Genomic DNA, 13,916 nt, shown 5'->3' with positions numbered 1-13,916 from the left:
CTATATCCTTCCCTTCAAGGCTCAGGGGTCCAGGATTATCTTCTGTGTCTGTGTTAATTGGTTTCCCTTTTCTTTGTTGAAGAGGGTCTGTGCAGATTTTCTGCCTATTCCGCCATCTTGGAATCCTCCTCTAGGTTAACTCTTAGGTCCTACCACCACTTGGCAATATCCACGCTGTCTGTGCTGTCAGGATCGTTGCCAGACCGTAGCTCTGTATATCTCCTTTTTTGGTGTTTTCATGCAAATTCTTCTGGTAGCTGAAGTTTGGTCCACTTCCGTTCAAAGCTCAAGGGTCCAGTATTATCTTCTGTATCTATGTTAATTGTTTCCCCTTTTCTTTGTGGAAAAGGGTCTGTGCAGTCTTTCTGCCTATTCTGCCATCTTACCAGAACTCAAATATGCATTCTTACATGTAAGGTTTCCCTAGTTCGGCGGACCACAGTGCTGCCTGAGGCTTTGAGGTTGATAAAATTGCCTCCCATGGGTGTTAGCTCCATATTCCAGAATAAGACCCCAGGTGACCCTCCAACCAGAATACAAGTAACATCACAGTCTTTGGAAGTGTATCTGCTCACATTGTTACCAAAAGAAAACAGTATGGTCCTCTAAGTGCCTCAAGACCTGGCACCAGGAAGTGGAATCATCTACTGGCACTTGTCATGGGTACCCAAAAAGGAGTTTTAATTACTTTGTCTTTCTGGAGGTAAAGGAAGTAACTGGACTAACATGAGAGCATATTATTCCTAGTGGATGGAGGGCCCCAATAGTTACATGGATGAGGCAATATAAAGAAAACAAAAATCCTCACAACTGGACCAATAAGCAGCAGCATGATAAATGGATAAAAGTCTGAAGTTTTCAAAGACTTCTTATTACTTGGTTCTATAATCAGTACCAATGGAAGCAGCAGTCAAGACATCAGACAACGTATTGCATTGGGCAAATCTTTTGTAAAAGACTCCTTTCAAGTGCTGAAGAGCAAAGATATCTCCTTGAAGACTAGGATGGGTCTAACCCAAGCAATGGTATTTTCAATTGGCTCATATGAATGTGACAGCTGGACAATGAATAAGGAAGATTGAAGAAAAGTTGATGCTTTTGAGTTGTTGTGTTGTCGAAGAATGCTGAAAGTACTGTGGACTGATAAAAGAACTAATAAATCTGTCCTGGAACAAGTACAACTGGAATGATCCTTGGAAGTGAGAATGACCAGACATCGTCTCACCTACTTAAGTCCTGTTGGCAGAAGAGACCATTCTCTGGAAAATGATGTCATGCTTGGTAAAGTGAAGGGTCAATGAAAGAGGGGAAGGCCCTCAACAAGATGGATTGACACAGTGGATGCTGCGATGTGCTCGGGCATAGCAGGGATCATGAGGCTGGCACAGGATTGGACAGTGTTTTGTTCTGTTGTACACAGCGTTGCTATGAGTTAGAGACAACTCGATGGCACATGACAACAATAACATGTTGGGTGCCCACCATCATACAGAGATGCCCTTAGGAGAGAGGCTTTGTTACAAGAGTCTGTACTGACTGATCTCTCGGGTCAGCTGAGAATTCTGAAAAAGACTCATTTCTCCTTCTCGGATTTGCTGAGACCCTTTTTTTTTTTGGTCTTTTGTAAGTCTTTCCTATGATAGTGATTCTATCGAACGACAAATACTTACTTAAGGAAGTTTTCAAGGTCATCTCGACTGCAGGAAGACCATGAAAGGTCGCTGGGGTTCCGTCCTTTCACCCACTCGCCTGACATGATGTGGGACCTCCCAGCACAGGATGAGTGGTCATCGTCATGGTTCATCCCCAAGCTGCCATGGTAGAAAGGGAGAGGGACACTTAGGCTACAAGCTTCTTATTTCCAGTTCCAGGTACTAACATGCTTACAGCAATCATATATATAAAAGATGATGTAGGGTGACACCTGGTTTTCACAGACCAATAAAGACAAGTTTGCAGAAAATACACAGGATAAAGCTTTGTTTAGTGAATAAAGACTGTTTGAGCACCTAATAGGTGCTAATAGTATTTGCTAAATATATGAATAAACAAAGAATTATGTGTGAAAATTAACTGTGATAGTACGATTCTTAAACTCTAAGCTTTTGCTGATTAGACTTACTTTCCCACATAAAAATATCCCAATATTTATGGTCTAAGCATTTTGTGTGCCACAGCGATAAGTTATGGTGCAAAAGGTAGTGGGGATCAATATTTTAATCTACAGAATATCATGACTTCAAGTCTTTCAGCCCATGACAAATTGTGGCTTTTCTGTGTTTCCCATCACAATACTTGGGTCTACGAAGATCACACCCATTGCCCCCCAAGTTGTACCTGAAAGGTACCAGGATGACTGTCTAGGCATGGAGATGGGGGAGGAGGTGGCCATACACTCAAGTGAACAATGATCTTTAGTTTATATACATGTGATCACTGAAGAAAGCTGACAGGCAGAACACATCAGATCAGATGGGCCAAAGTGTGGGTCAGCAAACTTTGGATATGGTCCAGATACTCCTGTATTTTCCCTACAGAGATGTTTCCTTAACTGATCTCCACTTGGGCCGGATTAGCTGACATCATCCATGAACTTTGTAAAACACATTTCTGGTATTCAGACCCCTCTCCAGTCACTCACTCATTTCTGCTCCCATCAGTTGAGTGTGCACTTACTAAGGGTGAACTGTATTTATTCTCAAACCTGTTTATGCCAGTTATGCCTGTTATTTCAATTAATATCTGTGGTTACATGTTATATAAGCCAATGAAACATGAGAATAAAAGGAAAGTTTTTTTTTCCCCCCCTCAGGAAAACAAATTTAGCTAGCAGCTAAAATTACCAAATTGATGTGGTTGAGACAACGGCAAAAGATTGGGAAAAAGTATAAAAATCTGCCCCTACACTTTTTCAGAAGGTCTTTTATGTTCCTGTTTCAATCTAAAGAAAATGACATTGGAATTAAGACTTATTGCACTAGAGGTGTGGGTTGTGTTATGTGAAATTCCCACCAACACACACTCAAGTGCAAAAAAAGGTTTTCACCCACATCATAAAATTGATGAATAACATTTTCATGGTTTAAATTAAAATAAAATGTTGTAAATATCTAAGTATAACATTTTTATATTTTTCTACTTCAACCAATTTTTTTTTTTTTGGTAATTGACCAATTACAATCATTTCAGACAAGAGCTTCCATGGTGCCTCCTAGAGATGATGGCCACCACATTCTCTCTCAGTCGGAAACTCTCAACCAAATTTCAGGTTCTTTCCACCAGGCTCTCTTTCCCACAGGGTCTTCTAACTCACATATTTCCTTAGGACATCTTTGTATCAAAGCTTATGGATCAGTGCTTGGAACATAGTAAGACCTCAATATATAGATATCGAGTAAATTATCTGTTTAATATTGAAGAAAGGCCCCCAATGGGAAACTTCAGATCCATGACATTTGTGCTAATCCTAGTGCAGTGGCAAATTGTTCAACAGAATAATGAAGCAATTTACAGTTAGATTCAGTCTCATTCTCCTGCTTAGATGTAAAGTATGCATTCAGTTGGGGTTAAATGAAAAACCAAGAAACTATCAGATCAATTTGACCAATGAGAAAAATTTAGATAAATTTCCAACAATCACTTTATTGAATAAAATGAGTCTATTTTTCAATTAAATTATTCAGTTTTACTTTTTACACACACACACACACACACACACAAACTTTTGAAGGAATTGATTGTTTTTCCAAGCACCTTAATGAAGAATATCAAGTCACATTAAATTTGATTTGTGATTCAATTTGACATCTTTTAATAAACTTGGGACAGTTTTCAAATGGGTAGATCTTCTGAAAATGTTGATAGATTTCAATGAACTCTGTTAAATGTACACAGATTAAAGAAATAAAATGTCTCATGAAAAAATGACTCTAACAGTCATATTAATATATAATATAATAAAATCCTAGCAGGTGGACCACGTATATTGTTCAGTTGCCAAATTTGCCAGGTGTGGTCCTTGTTTATGATGGCCCAACCTACAGGGTGCAGAAGTCATGGTGTGAGTCAGTGATCAGTCTCTCTACTTTTCTCCACACGGTCTGTGTTTTGGAAGAAATAAGGCAAATTCAAGGCTGCCTTTGTACCAATGATGCAAAACCTTCAGGGAACATGAGCCTCAGGGAAAGGATGTTTTCCCTGCTTACAGAATGTTAATGGTTTCAGAAAGCCTGCACAACTCTGGGACTCTGAGCTGCAGTCCTTGAGAAATCATCTGTTGACACTTACCCAGGGGCTCCATTTGCCTATGTTACCTGCACAGCAAGTTCCTCAATCAGAGAAAGCCCCTTTCTCCTGCCTAAGCCTCAGGAGAGTATCTGACTAATTACAATGTGTGGAACATTTCAACATTTGCACACACACCAACTAGACATGTTGTTGTTGTTATGTGCTGTCGAGTCGGACCCGACTCATAGCGACCCCTCCTTGGGTTTCTGGGGCAGTATCACTATTGAAGTAGATTGCCCCATCTTCCTTCCAAGGAGTAGCTGGTGGGTTTGAACCGCCAGCCTTCTGGTTAGCAGTCAAGTGCCTTAGGCACTATGTTACCAGAGCTCCTAGCATAATCTTATTTTCAGAAATGTTCAAGTCCCATAAGGGACCCTCAACTCTCCCTGCACAAACTCTGTAAAACCTCTTTCATTATAATTTAACCAGGATCAGAGGTATCTTCCCCCTCAGGTAGTGAAACTTTTTACACCTGGGCCACAATCCTATAGACAGTCACCACATGAATTAACTGTTCTGTCTCTGTGCCTTCATAAGCCTCCTCTCATCTCCCCTAGCTGGGATCTCCTGAGCAGCCACTAGATGGGATTTTCAAACAACAAGGATGTTGTCTGGAAAACCATAATTGGAGGACATGCAAGCACTGGAAGAAAAGTCTCACCACGTCCGGAGGAATGTTACACTTGTAACCGTTGCCAAGTTTTCTCTGGTTAAATTGGTTATAAAATAAAAGAGGCTCCTTCCACACTCTGCCAGATTCTCCTGGCCAGGGACCCTAATCTCTTCGGAGACATAAATGATGTTTATCAAAGCAGCTGACTGTGGCGTCTACAACCACACGTTCCAGACAGGACTCTGACAAACTAGGTGCAGGCTGTGTACTGTTAGTGTTTCACTCTTTCAGCCCTCACAGAAGGACTTCCCTGAGGAATGTTCCAGTAGTAAGACCAGCCAAGAGTGAGATTCTTGGGTTTCTGGAGACTTTCTCTAATATAGATCATGCTGGATCTGCCTCAAAATGTTCAAATGCTAACTAAGTTCCTCATAAATTTGCAGTTTGATGAACTGGTATTAGGCTGGGAGTTTTGATAGGTGAATTTTACATTAACTACTGTTTAGGCTATTTTTAGTTTAAATTAAAGATTGCTGGGCTGAAAAGTCTATGTTATTTTAGGTTTATGTCCCAGGGTATCCATTATTTCTGGCAACATTATATTTAACAAAAATGTGTAGAGTTAAGTACACACAGTGATTTTATGTTTAAATGACTGTGGGATTAAGGACACAGGCCTCATGTCACATATGGCCCAGATATATAAGACACAATAATCTTCATAGCCTTGAGTTGACAGAATCTTAAAACAAGATAACACACTGCTACTGTATTTGCTTTTCAGCAGATTCAATACATACCATACAGGGAGTTCTGAGAGAATTCCCACAATGCTCCAACCCATCCTCACTTCTTCTCTAATGTTGAGGGCCATGTTAAATGGAGAGGTGTTCTAGAGTTGGTGTATCTGTCATCTTGGGAATTTTAGCTTAGCTCTGGGCCCACCTGTCTCTCAGAAGCTTTGGGATATTGATGTCAAGTATACTGGTCAAGTTTGGCCTCCCTTGCATGAGGTGCGAAAGGAATGCTTAGGGTGGGATGATGAACCCAGAGAAATGGCTCCCATTAATTTAGCCTCTCAATTAGGGGAGTGGATGACTACCTACTTCAATAACCTGAAAGTCATACTGCCTGAGAATCCCTGTTTAAAAATGTTTGTTGACACTAGAGTAAAAATGCTGGTTCATGGCCATTTCTAAGAAATGGTGAATAGGTTTGCATTAGTTATTTTCATTAACATAATGGTAACACACCAGTGCTGCACTAAAGGGGAAATGCTCCACTGTGTTTATCTTTTACCAAGGACCAGACTGTCCTCAAATCTTCAGCTACTCAAAAAATATCTATAAGAGCTAAAAATCAGTAGGGGATGACAGGCTATACTAATGCATAGTAGGCTGAAGAACTTGGTTAGTTGTCATGATTATTTATAGGTACATTTATGAAGAACAAAAGGAATAGGCAATAGTAAAAATTCACTTGCCTAAAGGAAGCTTTTGTTTGTACAGGAAATGAGCCCACCAGCTTCCAGGGCACTCTACAACAACACAACTAGAGAGTTGGGGTTGCCACAGCTTCAGCCACACCTGCTATGTGCCCAGCCACTGAATATAATGTGAAATTATGTCTATGAGAATGATTCTGATGCACCATGAAATTCTGAATCACCAGTGGAGCAACCACAGTGTTAATGTTGTTGTTATGTGTTGTCGAGTTGGACCAGACTCGTAGCGACTCCTCCTTGGGTTTCCGAGGTAGTATCACTACAGAAGTAGATTTCCCAACCTTCCTTCTGAGGAGTGGCTGGTGGTTCAAACCCACCAGCCTTCTGGTTAGCAGTCAAGTGCCTTAGGCACTATGCTACCAGAGATGAAAGGGTGAAAATGGGTAATATGCATATTGTACATATTGCATCTCTCTTAGCAAGCCAGGCTACAGAAATGACAAAAACATGCAAGTTCTTGAATTTATATGTATGAGATTTTTTTATGTTAGGAACATGAGTCAGATTCTGCCTCTTGAAATGGTCTTGCATGTGTATGTATGTGCACATACATTGTTGTTGTTGTTCGCTGCTGTCACATCAGCTGACTCATGACAATCTTACATATAACAGAACAATATGTTGTCCCATCTTGTGCCACCTTTATGATTGTTGGTACATTTAAGTCCATTGTTGTAGTTACTGTGTAGTGCCTCTGTCAGTTTATCATACTGTGGTGGCTTGAGTGTTGCTGTGATGCTGGAAGGTATGCTACTGATATTTCAAATAACTGCTGGGTCACCCATGGTAGATAGGTTTCAACAGGACTTCCAGGCTTAGACAGACTAGGAAGAAAGGCCTGGTGATCTACATATCCATATACAAAGGAGCTCTGCTGATGAAATGATTAAGCATTCAGCTGCTAATGGAAGGGTCAGCAGTTTAACTCATCAGCAAAGCAGCTGCTTTGTGGGAGAAAAGACCTCCTATAAAGTAGCTGTAGGAGGTCTTTTCTCCCACAAAGCAGCTGCTTTGCTGATGAGTTAAACTGCTGACCTTTCCATAAAGTAGCTGTGGGAGCTCTGGTAGCATAGTGGCTAAGGCATTTGACTGCTAACCAGAAGCCTGGCTGTTCAAACCCACTAGCCACTCTTTGGAAGGAAGATGGGGCAATCTACTTCCGTAGTGATACTGCCTCGGAAACCCAAGGAGGGGTCGCTATGAGTCAGGTCCAACTCGACGGCACATAACAACAACAACATAAAGTAGCTGTAAGTGGGAATCAACAACTACAAAAAACAGCAATAGACACACACATTAGCACCAAATAGGCTTTTAACTTCTAATTTAACAAAAATTCAACTAATTGTGTTGCAAGAAAGATAAAAGAAAGAGAAAGGAAGAAGCATGAGCAATTCAGGCTCATATTCTAGAAGCAGAGTGCGTGCATTGAAAGAGCCCTGGGTTTGGAGTCAAAGAAACCTGGATGAGGATTCTCGCTCTGCCTCTTAAAAGAGGTATGTTATACCACTGAGTTTCAGTTTTCTCATCTATGATGAAACAGGGATAATGACACCACAGTACTTCATGCCATTCATTCATTCAACAATCATTTGTCAAATGCTTTCCATGTGCTTGGCACTGCTGCAGGTGCTGGGAACAGGCAAGAGTATTCATTCATGGAGTCTGCATTCTAAAAAGTGGAAGAAGGATTACGTCGCAAAACACAGAACAAAAAATCTGGCATGGTGGATATGGAACCCATGACAACCTATTATGCCTGCGTGAAGAAATATTGCAGCCTCAGAGCTGTAAATCCAGGTGTCCTGAGGAAGCTGAACAGGTAATGAAGCTAGTGGGAAGATGTCATACAATAGGGAAGGTGGGGCTGGTAGTGAACTGACATGTTCCTGTTCCACTTAAATGCCTTTGAACCCATTTTTGTTTTACAATGAGCTCACTGCAGAAGGCATAACAGTTCTAATGGATGTGGCCCAGGTATTGCAAGATTAAAACCCCTGAAGAGAGGCTTTGTGGAAGCCTTTGAGGTCCTCTACTATGGTCAGTGGGGATAGTGGTTCAGGAGTAGTATTTTCACCTTCCATGCAGGAGATTCAGTTAGATTCCCATCCAATGCACATTCTGCATAGACACCACCCATCTGTTAAGTGGAGGTCTGCATGTTGCAATGATGCTGAACAGGTTTCAGAGGAGTTTCCAGAAGACTAAGAAGAAAGGCCTGGTGATCTACTTCCAAAAATCATCCAATGACACCCTATGGAATCCACCAGTTCAATCCACAATCAACCATGGAGGTGGTATAGGACTGGGCATCATTTTGTTCCATTGTACATGGGGTCACTATGAGTAGGCCAACTCAAAGGCAGCTATCAATAACAACTGCTCTTGGTAGGTGGTCAACCTGTCCAGGACCACGAATGTCCTCAGGATGCCTGTGAGGGTAAATCTTTGGTGATCTCTAGTCTATAGTACATTGTTAGGTGCTGTCAAGTTGATTCCAATTCATAGCAACCCTATGTACAACAGTGGACTATGCTTGAGCCCACTGTTGGCAGCCACTGTGTCAATCCATCTTGTGAAGGGTCATCTTCTTTTTTGCTGACTCTCTACTTTACCAAGTATAATGTCCTTCTGCAGGGGCTGGAGATAACATAACCAAAGTATGAGAGGCAAAGTCTCTCTGTATTACATGTCACCCTTCATACAAGATGATGATGTTGGGATTCTAACTGAGTGTCCAGTTTTTGTTTATCTCCCAGCAACAGGTCTAGGTTTGAATGCATCAAGTCACATTCTTGCTTGACTCACATGCATCCAGGAACCTGGGGTGGTAAAGGACCAAGGGACGAAGGCTTCTAGGGTTGAAGCTATTATACATATCTTGGTGAAAAGACATTTCCTAGCCTTAAGATGCTCTGTTGGCCCTGCTCTCACATAGCAGTGACAGTCCTTACCACAGTGAGCTAGTCACACCCTTCAGTTTCCAGTGAAGGACTGGGCACTGGTGGGGCTCAATAAGCAGCTATAGAATGAGAGCAGCATATGAACACTGATGTCCATTTAACCTACTAGCATACATGGTAGAGCCTGTCCATATGTGGATCCTCCTCCTACCACTTTAGCATGGGCACATGAGGACATACCGTCTGACTGGCATCTCCTTGGGAGACACATGTCCTTCTCCTCATTACTTAGAGCTTTCCACAAATGCCTCCAGGGCAAAATCATGAAATATTTGTCCTATCACTTCAATAGATGTGGAGTCAAATGACATTTGAAAAAATTCTCCAAAAAACACTGATGAAGGTGTGTTGATTTCTGATCTGGAAAAACATTCTATAGAAGTGTTGGATCTGAAAATGATTCTAATTAGGCATTTTAAAAATGTTTAAGATAATGGCTACAGTGAGGGAAAAGGGATCTAGCTTCCCAAGGTGACTATTCTTGAAAGGAAAATTCTGATTCAGGTGAAAAAACTGTAGTGTGCTTGTTAAAAAAACATGTAACCATATAGAGTGCTGAAGGCTCTCTCATGGGGCAAGTAGAGCAAGTGAAAGTAATAAGCTAATTTTCCTTCTTCCTTTTCCACTCTTTCTTTGTCTTTCCTCCCTCCCTCCTTCCCTTTCTTCCTTCTTTTTTATCAGAATTATATCAGGTGAGAACTTTATTCTCCCATATAATTTTGGTTTATCAGGTTCCAAAAAAAAATCTTTAGCTTGGGGTTACCCTGAATACACTGATTAATTTGGGAAATGACATCACTGAAATTTTGAATCCTGCCACCCTGGGACACGAGCCATCTATTGTGTCAGGCTTTTTCTTATTATTATTATTTAAATTGTGGCTTGTGTGAGAAGTTTACAGAGCAAATTAGTTTTCCAATCAATTATTTACATTTTGTCTTGTGACATTAGTTGTAATCTCTTCAATGTAACAGCACTTCTTCCCTGGATTCCCAATTTCTATTTGTCCTTCTTCCTTGTCCCTTCCTGCCTTCTGGGCTTTGTTTTGGGGCAGATGCTGCCCTTTTGTTCTTTATGGTTGATTGTTTTAAGGATTACATTCCTCACAGGTGTTACTGTTCACTTCATAGCCTATCTGTTGTTTGGCTGAAGGGTGATCCTCAGGGGTGGATTCAGTTTCAGGTTTGAAGAGTGTCTAAGGGCCATTGTCTCAGGGGTTCCGCCAGTCTCTATTAAACCAGTAAGACAGGTTTTTTTTATGATTTTGAATTTTGTTCCACATTTTTCTCTCACTCTGTCCTGATCAGAGTGGTCAGTAGTAGTAGCCAGGCATCATCAAGTTCTTCTGGACTCAGGCTAGTGGAAGCTGAGATTCGCATGGTCCATTAGTCCTTTGGACTAATTATTTCCTTGAGTCTTTCATTTTCCTCACTGGTCTTTGCTCCAGGTGAGAAAGATTGACACTTGCATCTTAGATGGTCACTTGCTAGCTTTTAAGATCCCATTCACTACTCACCATAGCAGGATGTAGAACACTGTCTTTGTGGACTATGTTATGCCAATTGACCTTAGTGTTCCCAAAGACTATGGTCCTGAGCCCCTAGACCCAGTAATTCATTCTCTCGAGGTGTTTTATTATGGCTAAGAAGTTTTCTTATCTTTGTCCCCTGTATGCTCCATTACATATGAAAATGAAAAATGAAACACACCACCTTCGAGTCGGAACTGACTCATAGTGACCCTTCCTTGGATTTCCGAGGCAATATCACTACAGAAGTAGATTGCCCAACCTTCCTTCTGAGGAGTGGCTGGTGGTTTTGAACCACCAGCCTTCTGGTTAGCAGTCAAATACCTTAGGCACTACGCCACCAGAGCTCCTGCTCTATTACATAATGGATATATTTGCAGCACATATAAATACATACATTGAAATATCATGTGCCATACATATCTATCTATCTATAAACTCCCATGTGTGTAGTCTTATTCCACACCAGTTCAGCTTGAATGTCTACCTATGTATCCACTCCTTGGTTACTATTTGTTATTATTATATCAGGCTTTCTTTAATGTCCCTCGGGAAAGTTTTTTAAGCTTGTATCATGTAGGTCTTATATTTCCTATTAGCATCACTCCTAGGTATTTTTTATCTTTGGCTGATGTTATGAATGGGGTCTGCTTTATATTCTTCTCTAATTGATCATTGCTAGTATACAGGAATAAGGCATTTGGCTGCTACCCAGGTCAGTGGTTCAAACACACCACTGCTCCCATAGGAGGAAGGTAGGGCAATCTGCCTCTGTAAAGATTTACAGCCTTGGAAATCCTATGGGAGTTGCTATAGTCAGGATGGTATACAGGAAATCCAGAGACTATTGTGATCTTGTGCCTCAACACCATGGTGAACACCTCCTGGTTCCAATAATAATGATCTCTTTGTCTCTACCCTTTCAATATTTATACTTCATTTCTTTTTCTTGTATTATTAAATTAGACATGACTTCCAATACAATGCTAAATATCCATTACAACACAGCCACCTTTACCTTGTTCCTAAATCTAATGGGTAGTGGGTTGTGCAAATGATTAATGTGCTCAGCTGCTAACAGAAAGCTTGGAAGTCTGAATCCGTCTGGGGTGCTTGGAAGAAAGGCCTAGCAATGTACTTTGGACAAATAAATACTGAAAATTTTGTGGACCACAGTTATAATCTAACACACATAGGGTCACCATGAATTTGAATAGGCTCAACAGTAACTGTTGGTTTTTTTTTTTTTTGATTATTATTATTTTTCATTTTCATACTGTTCTCTCCCCTTCTTTCCCATCCCTGGTAACCAACAAAGAAACTTTTCTTCCAAATATAAACCTTTCTTGACTTTTTATAATAATGAACTAATGCAATATTTGTCTTTCTGTGGTTGACTTATTTCACTCAGTATAATGTCCTCCAAGTTCATCCATGTTATGTGGTGTTTTGCAGATTCTACATTATCCTTTAGTGTTGCATAGTACACCACTGTGTGTACGTACCATAGTTTGGTTATCCATTCTTCTGTTGATGGGCACCTAGGTTGTTTCCAGCTTTTTACTACTGTAAATAGTACTGTGATGAACATGGATGTGCATATATGTGTTCTTATTCTGACTCTCACTTCTATAGGATATATACCTAGTAATGGGATTGCTGGATCAAATAGTATTTCTATTTCCAACTTCTGAAGGAATCACCACACTGCTTTCCACAGTGGTTGTACCACTTTACAGTCCCACCAGCAGTGTGTGAGAGTCCCAATCTCTCCACATCCTCACCAGCATTTGTTATTTTCTGTTGTGTTAAACTTCGCTATTAGTGCTGGGGGAAGATGGCATCTCATTGTTGTTTTGATTTGCATCTCTCTAATGGCTAATGATCATGAACATTTCTTCGTTTGATTGTTCGCTATCTGAATATCCTCTTTGATGAGTGTCTTTTGCCCATTTTTAAATTGGATTGTTCATCTTTTTGTTGTTGACAGGTTGGACTTTTCTATAAATTTTAGAGATAAGACCTTTGTCAGATATGTCATTGCTGAATATTTTTTCCCAGTCTGTAGCTTCTCTTTTGACTTTTTGGGAGAAGTCTTTGGAAGCACATAAAAATTTAATTTTTAGAAGGTCCCATTCATCTAGTCGTGTGGTGCCTAATGCATGTGAGTGCTAACTAGAAGATTGGTGGTTCAAACCTACCAGCAACTCTGCAGAAGGAAGAATGGGCAATCTATGTCCTTAAAGATTTACCACCTTGGAAACCCAACGGAGGTCACTAGAATCAGAATCAACATGATGACAGTAAGTTAGGTTTTTTATTTTATTCATCCAGTTTGTTTTCTGCTGTTTGTACATTGTGGTTTATGCTCGACAGTCTATTTATGCCATAAATTAGGACCTCTAGATTTGCCCCCTATTATTTCTTTGAGGAACTTTATGGTTTTAGGTTTCACTTTTAAGTGTTTGATCCATCCGGAGTTAGTTTTTCTGTATGGTGCAAGGTATCCAGTTTTGACAGCACCATTTATTAAACACACAATCTCTTGCACATTTAATGGATTTTAGCCCTTGGTGAAAGATCAGCTGACCATGGGTTGATTGATCTATTTCTGTGTTCTCATATTGGTCTATGTGTCTGTCATTGTACCAATACCAGGCTGTTTTGACACCTGTGGCTTTATTGTAGGTTTTGAGATCTGGGAGTATAAGACCTCCTACTATGTTCTTCTTCTTCAATAGTGATTTGCTTATCTGAGGTCTCTTTCCTTTCCATATAAAATTAGTGATTGGTTTTTCCATATCCTTAAAGAATGTTGCTGGGATCTGGATTGGGATTGCTTTGAATAATATATAGACTGCTTTGGGTAGAACTGATATTTTCACAATGTTTGATCTTCTTATCCATGAGCATGGTATGTTCTTCCGTTTATGTATATCTCTTATGGTTTCTTGAAGTAGTCTTTTGTAGTTTTCTTTGCACAAGACTTTTGTGTCCCTAATGAGAATTATTCCCAAATAT

The 13,916-nt window shown here is 40.3% G+C and overlaps 1 protein-coding gene across 1 annotated transcript in view; it reads right to left on the bottom strand.

Moving 5' to 3' along the window:
• Window positions 1-13,916, bottom strand: part of ADAMTS17 (ADAM metallopeptidase with thrombospondin type 1 motif 17) — a 918,064-nt gene that overhangs the window by 431,766 nt on the left and 472,382 nt on the right. The window contains exon 9 of the mRNA XM_042783577.1: window positions 1,671-1,811. Within this exon, the coding sequence (XP_042639511.1) occupies window positions 1,671-1,811 (141 nt within the window). The remainder of the gene's footprint in view (window positions 1-1,670; window positions 1,812-13,916) is intronic.

This window comes from Orycteropus afer, unplaced genomic scaffold (genome assembly GCF_000298275.1).
Source record: "Orycteropus afer afer isolate SDZICR_OR568_19922 unplaced genomic scaffold, OryAfe1.0 scaffold00019, whole genome shotgun sequence".
In the NCBI taxonomy this organism is placed as follows: Eukaryota; Metazoa; Chordata; class Mammalia; order Tubulidentata; family Orycteropodidae; genus Orycteropus; species Orycteropus afer.
Note: the sequence above shows the minus strand (reverse complement) of the source record. Positions and strands in the feature narration are given on the sequence as shown.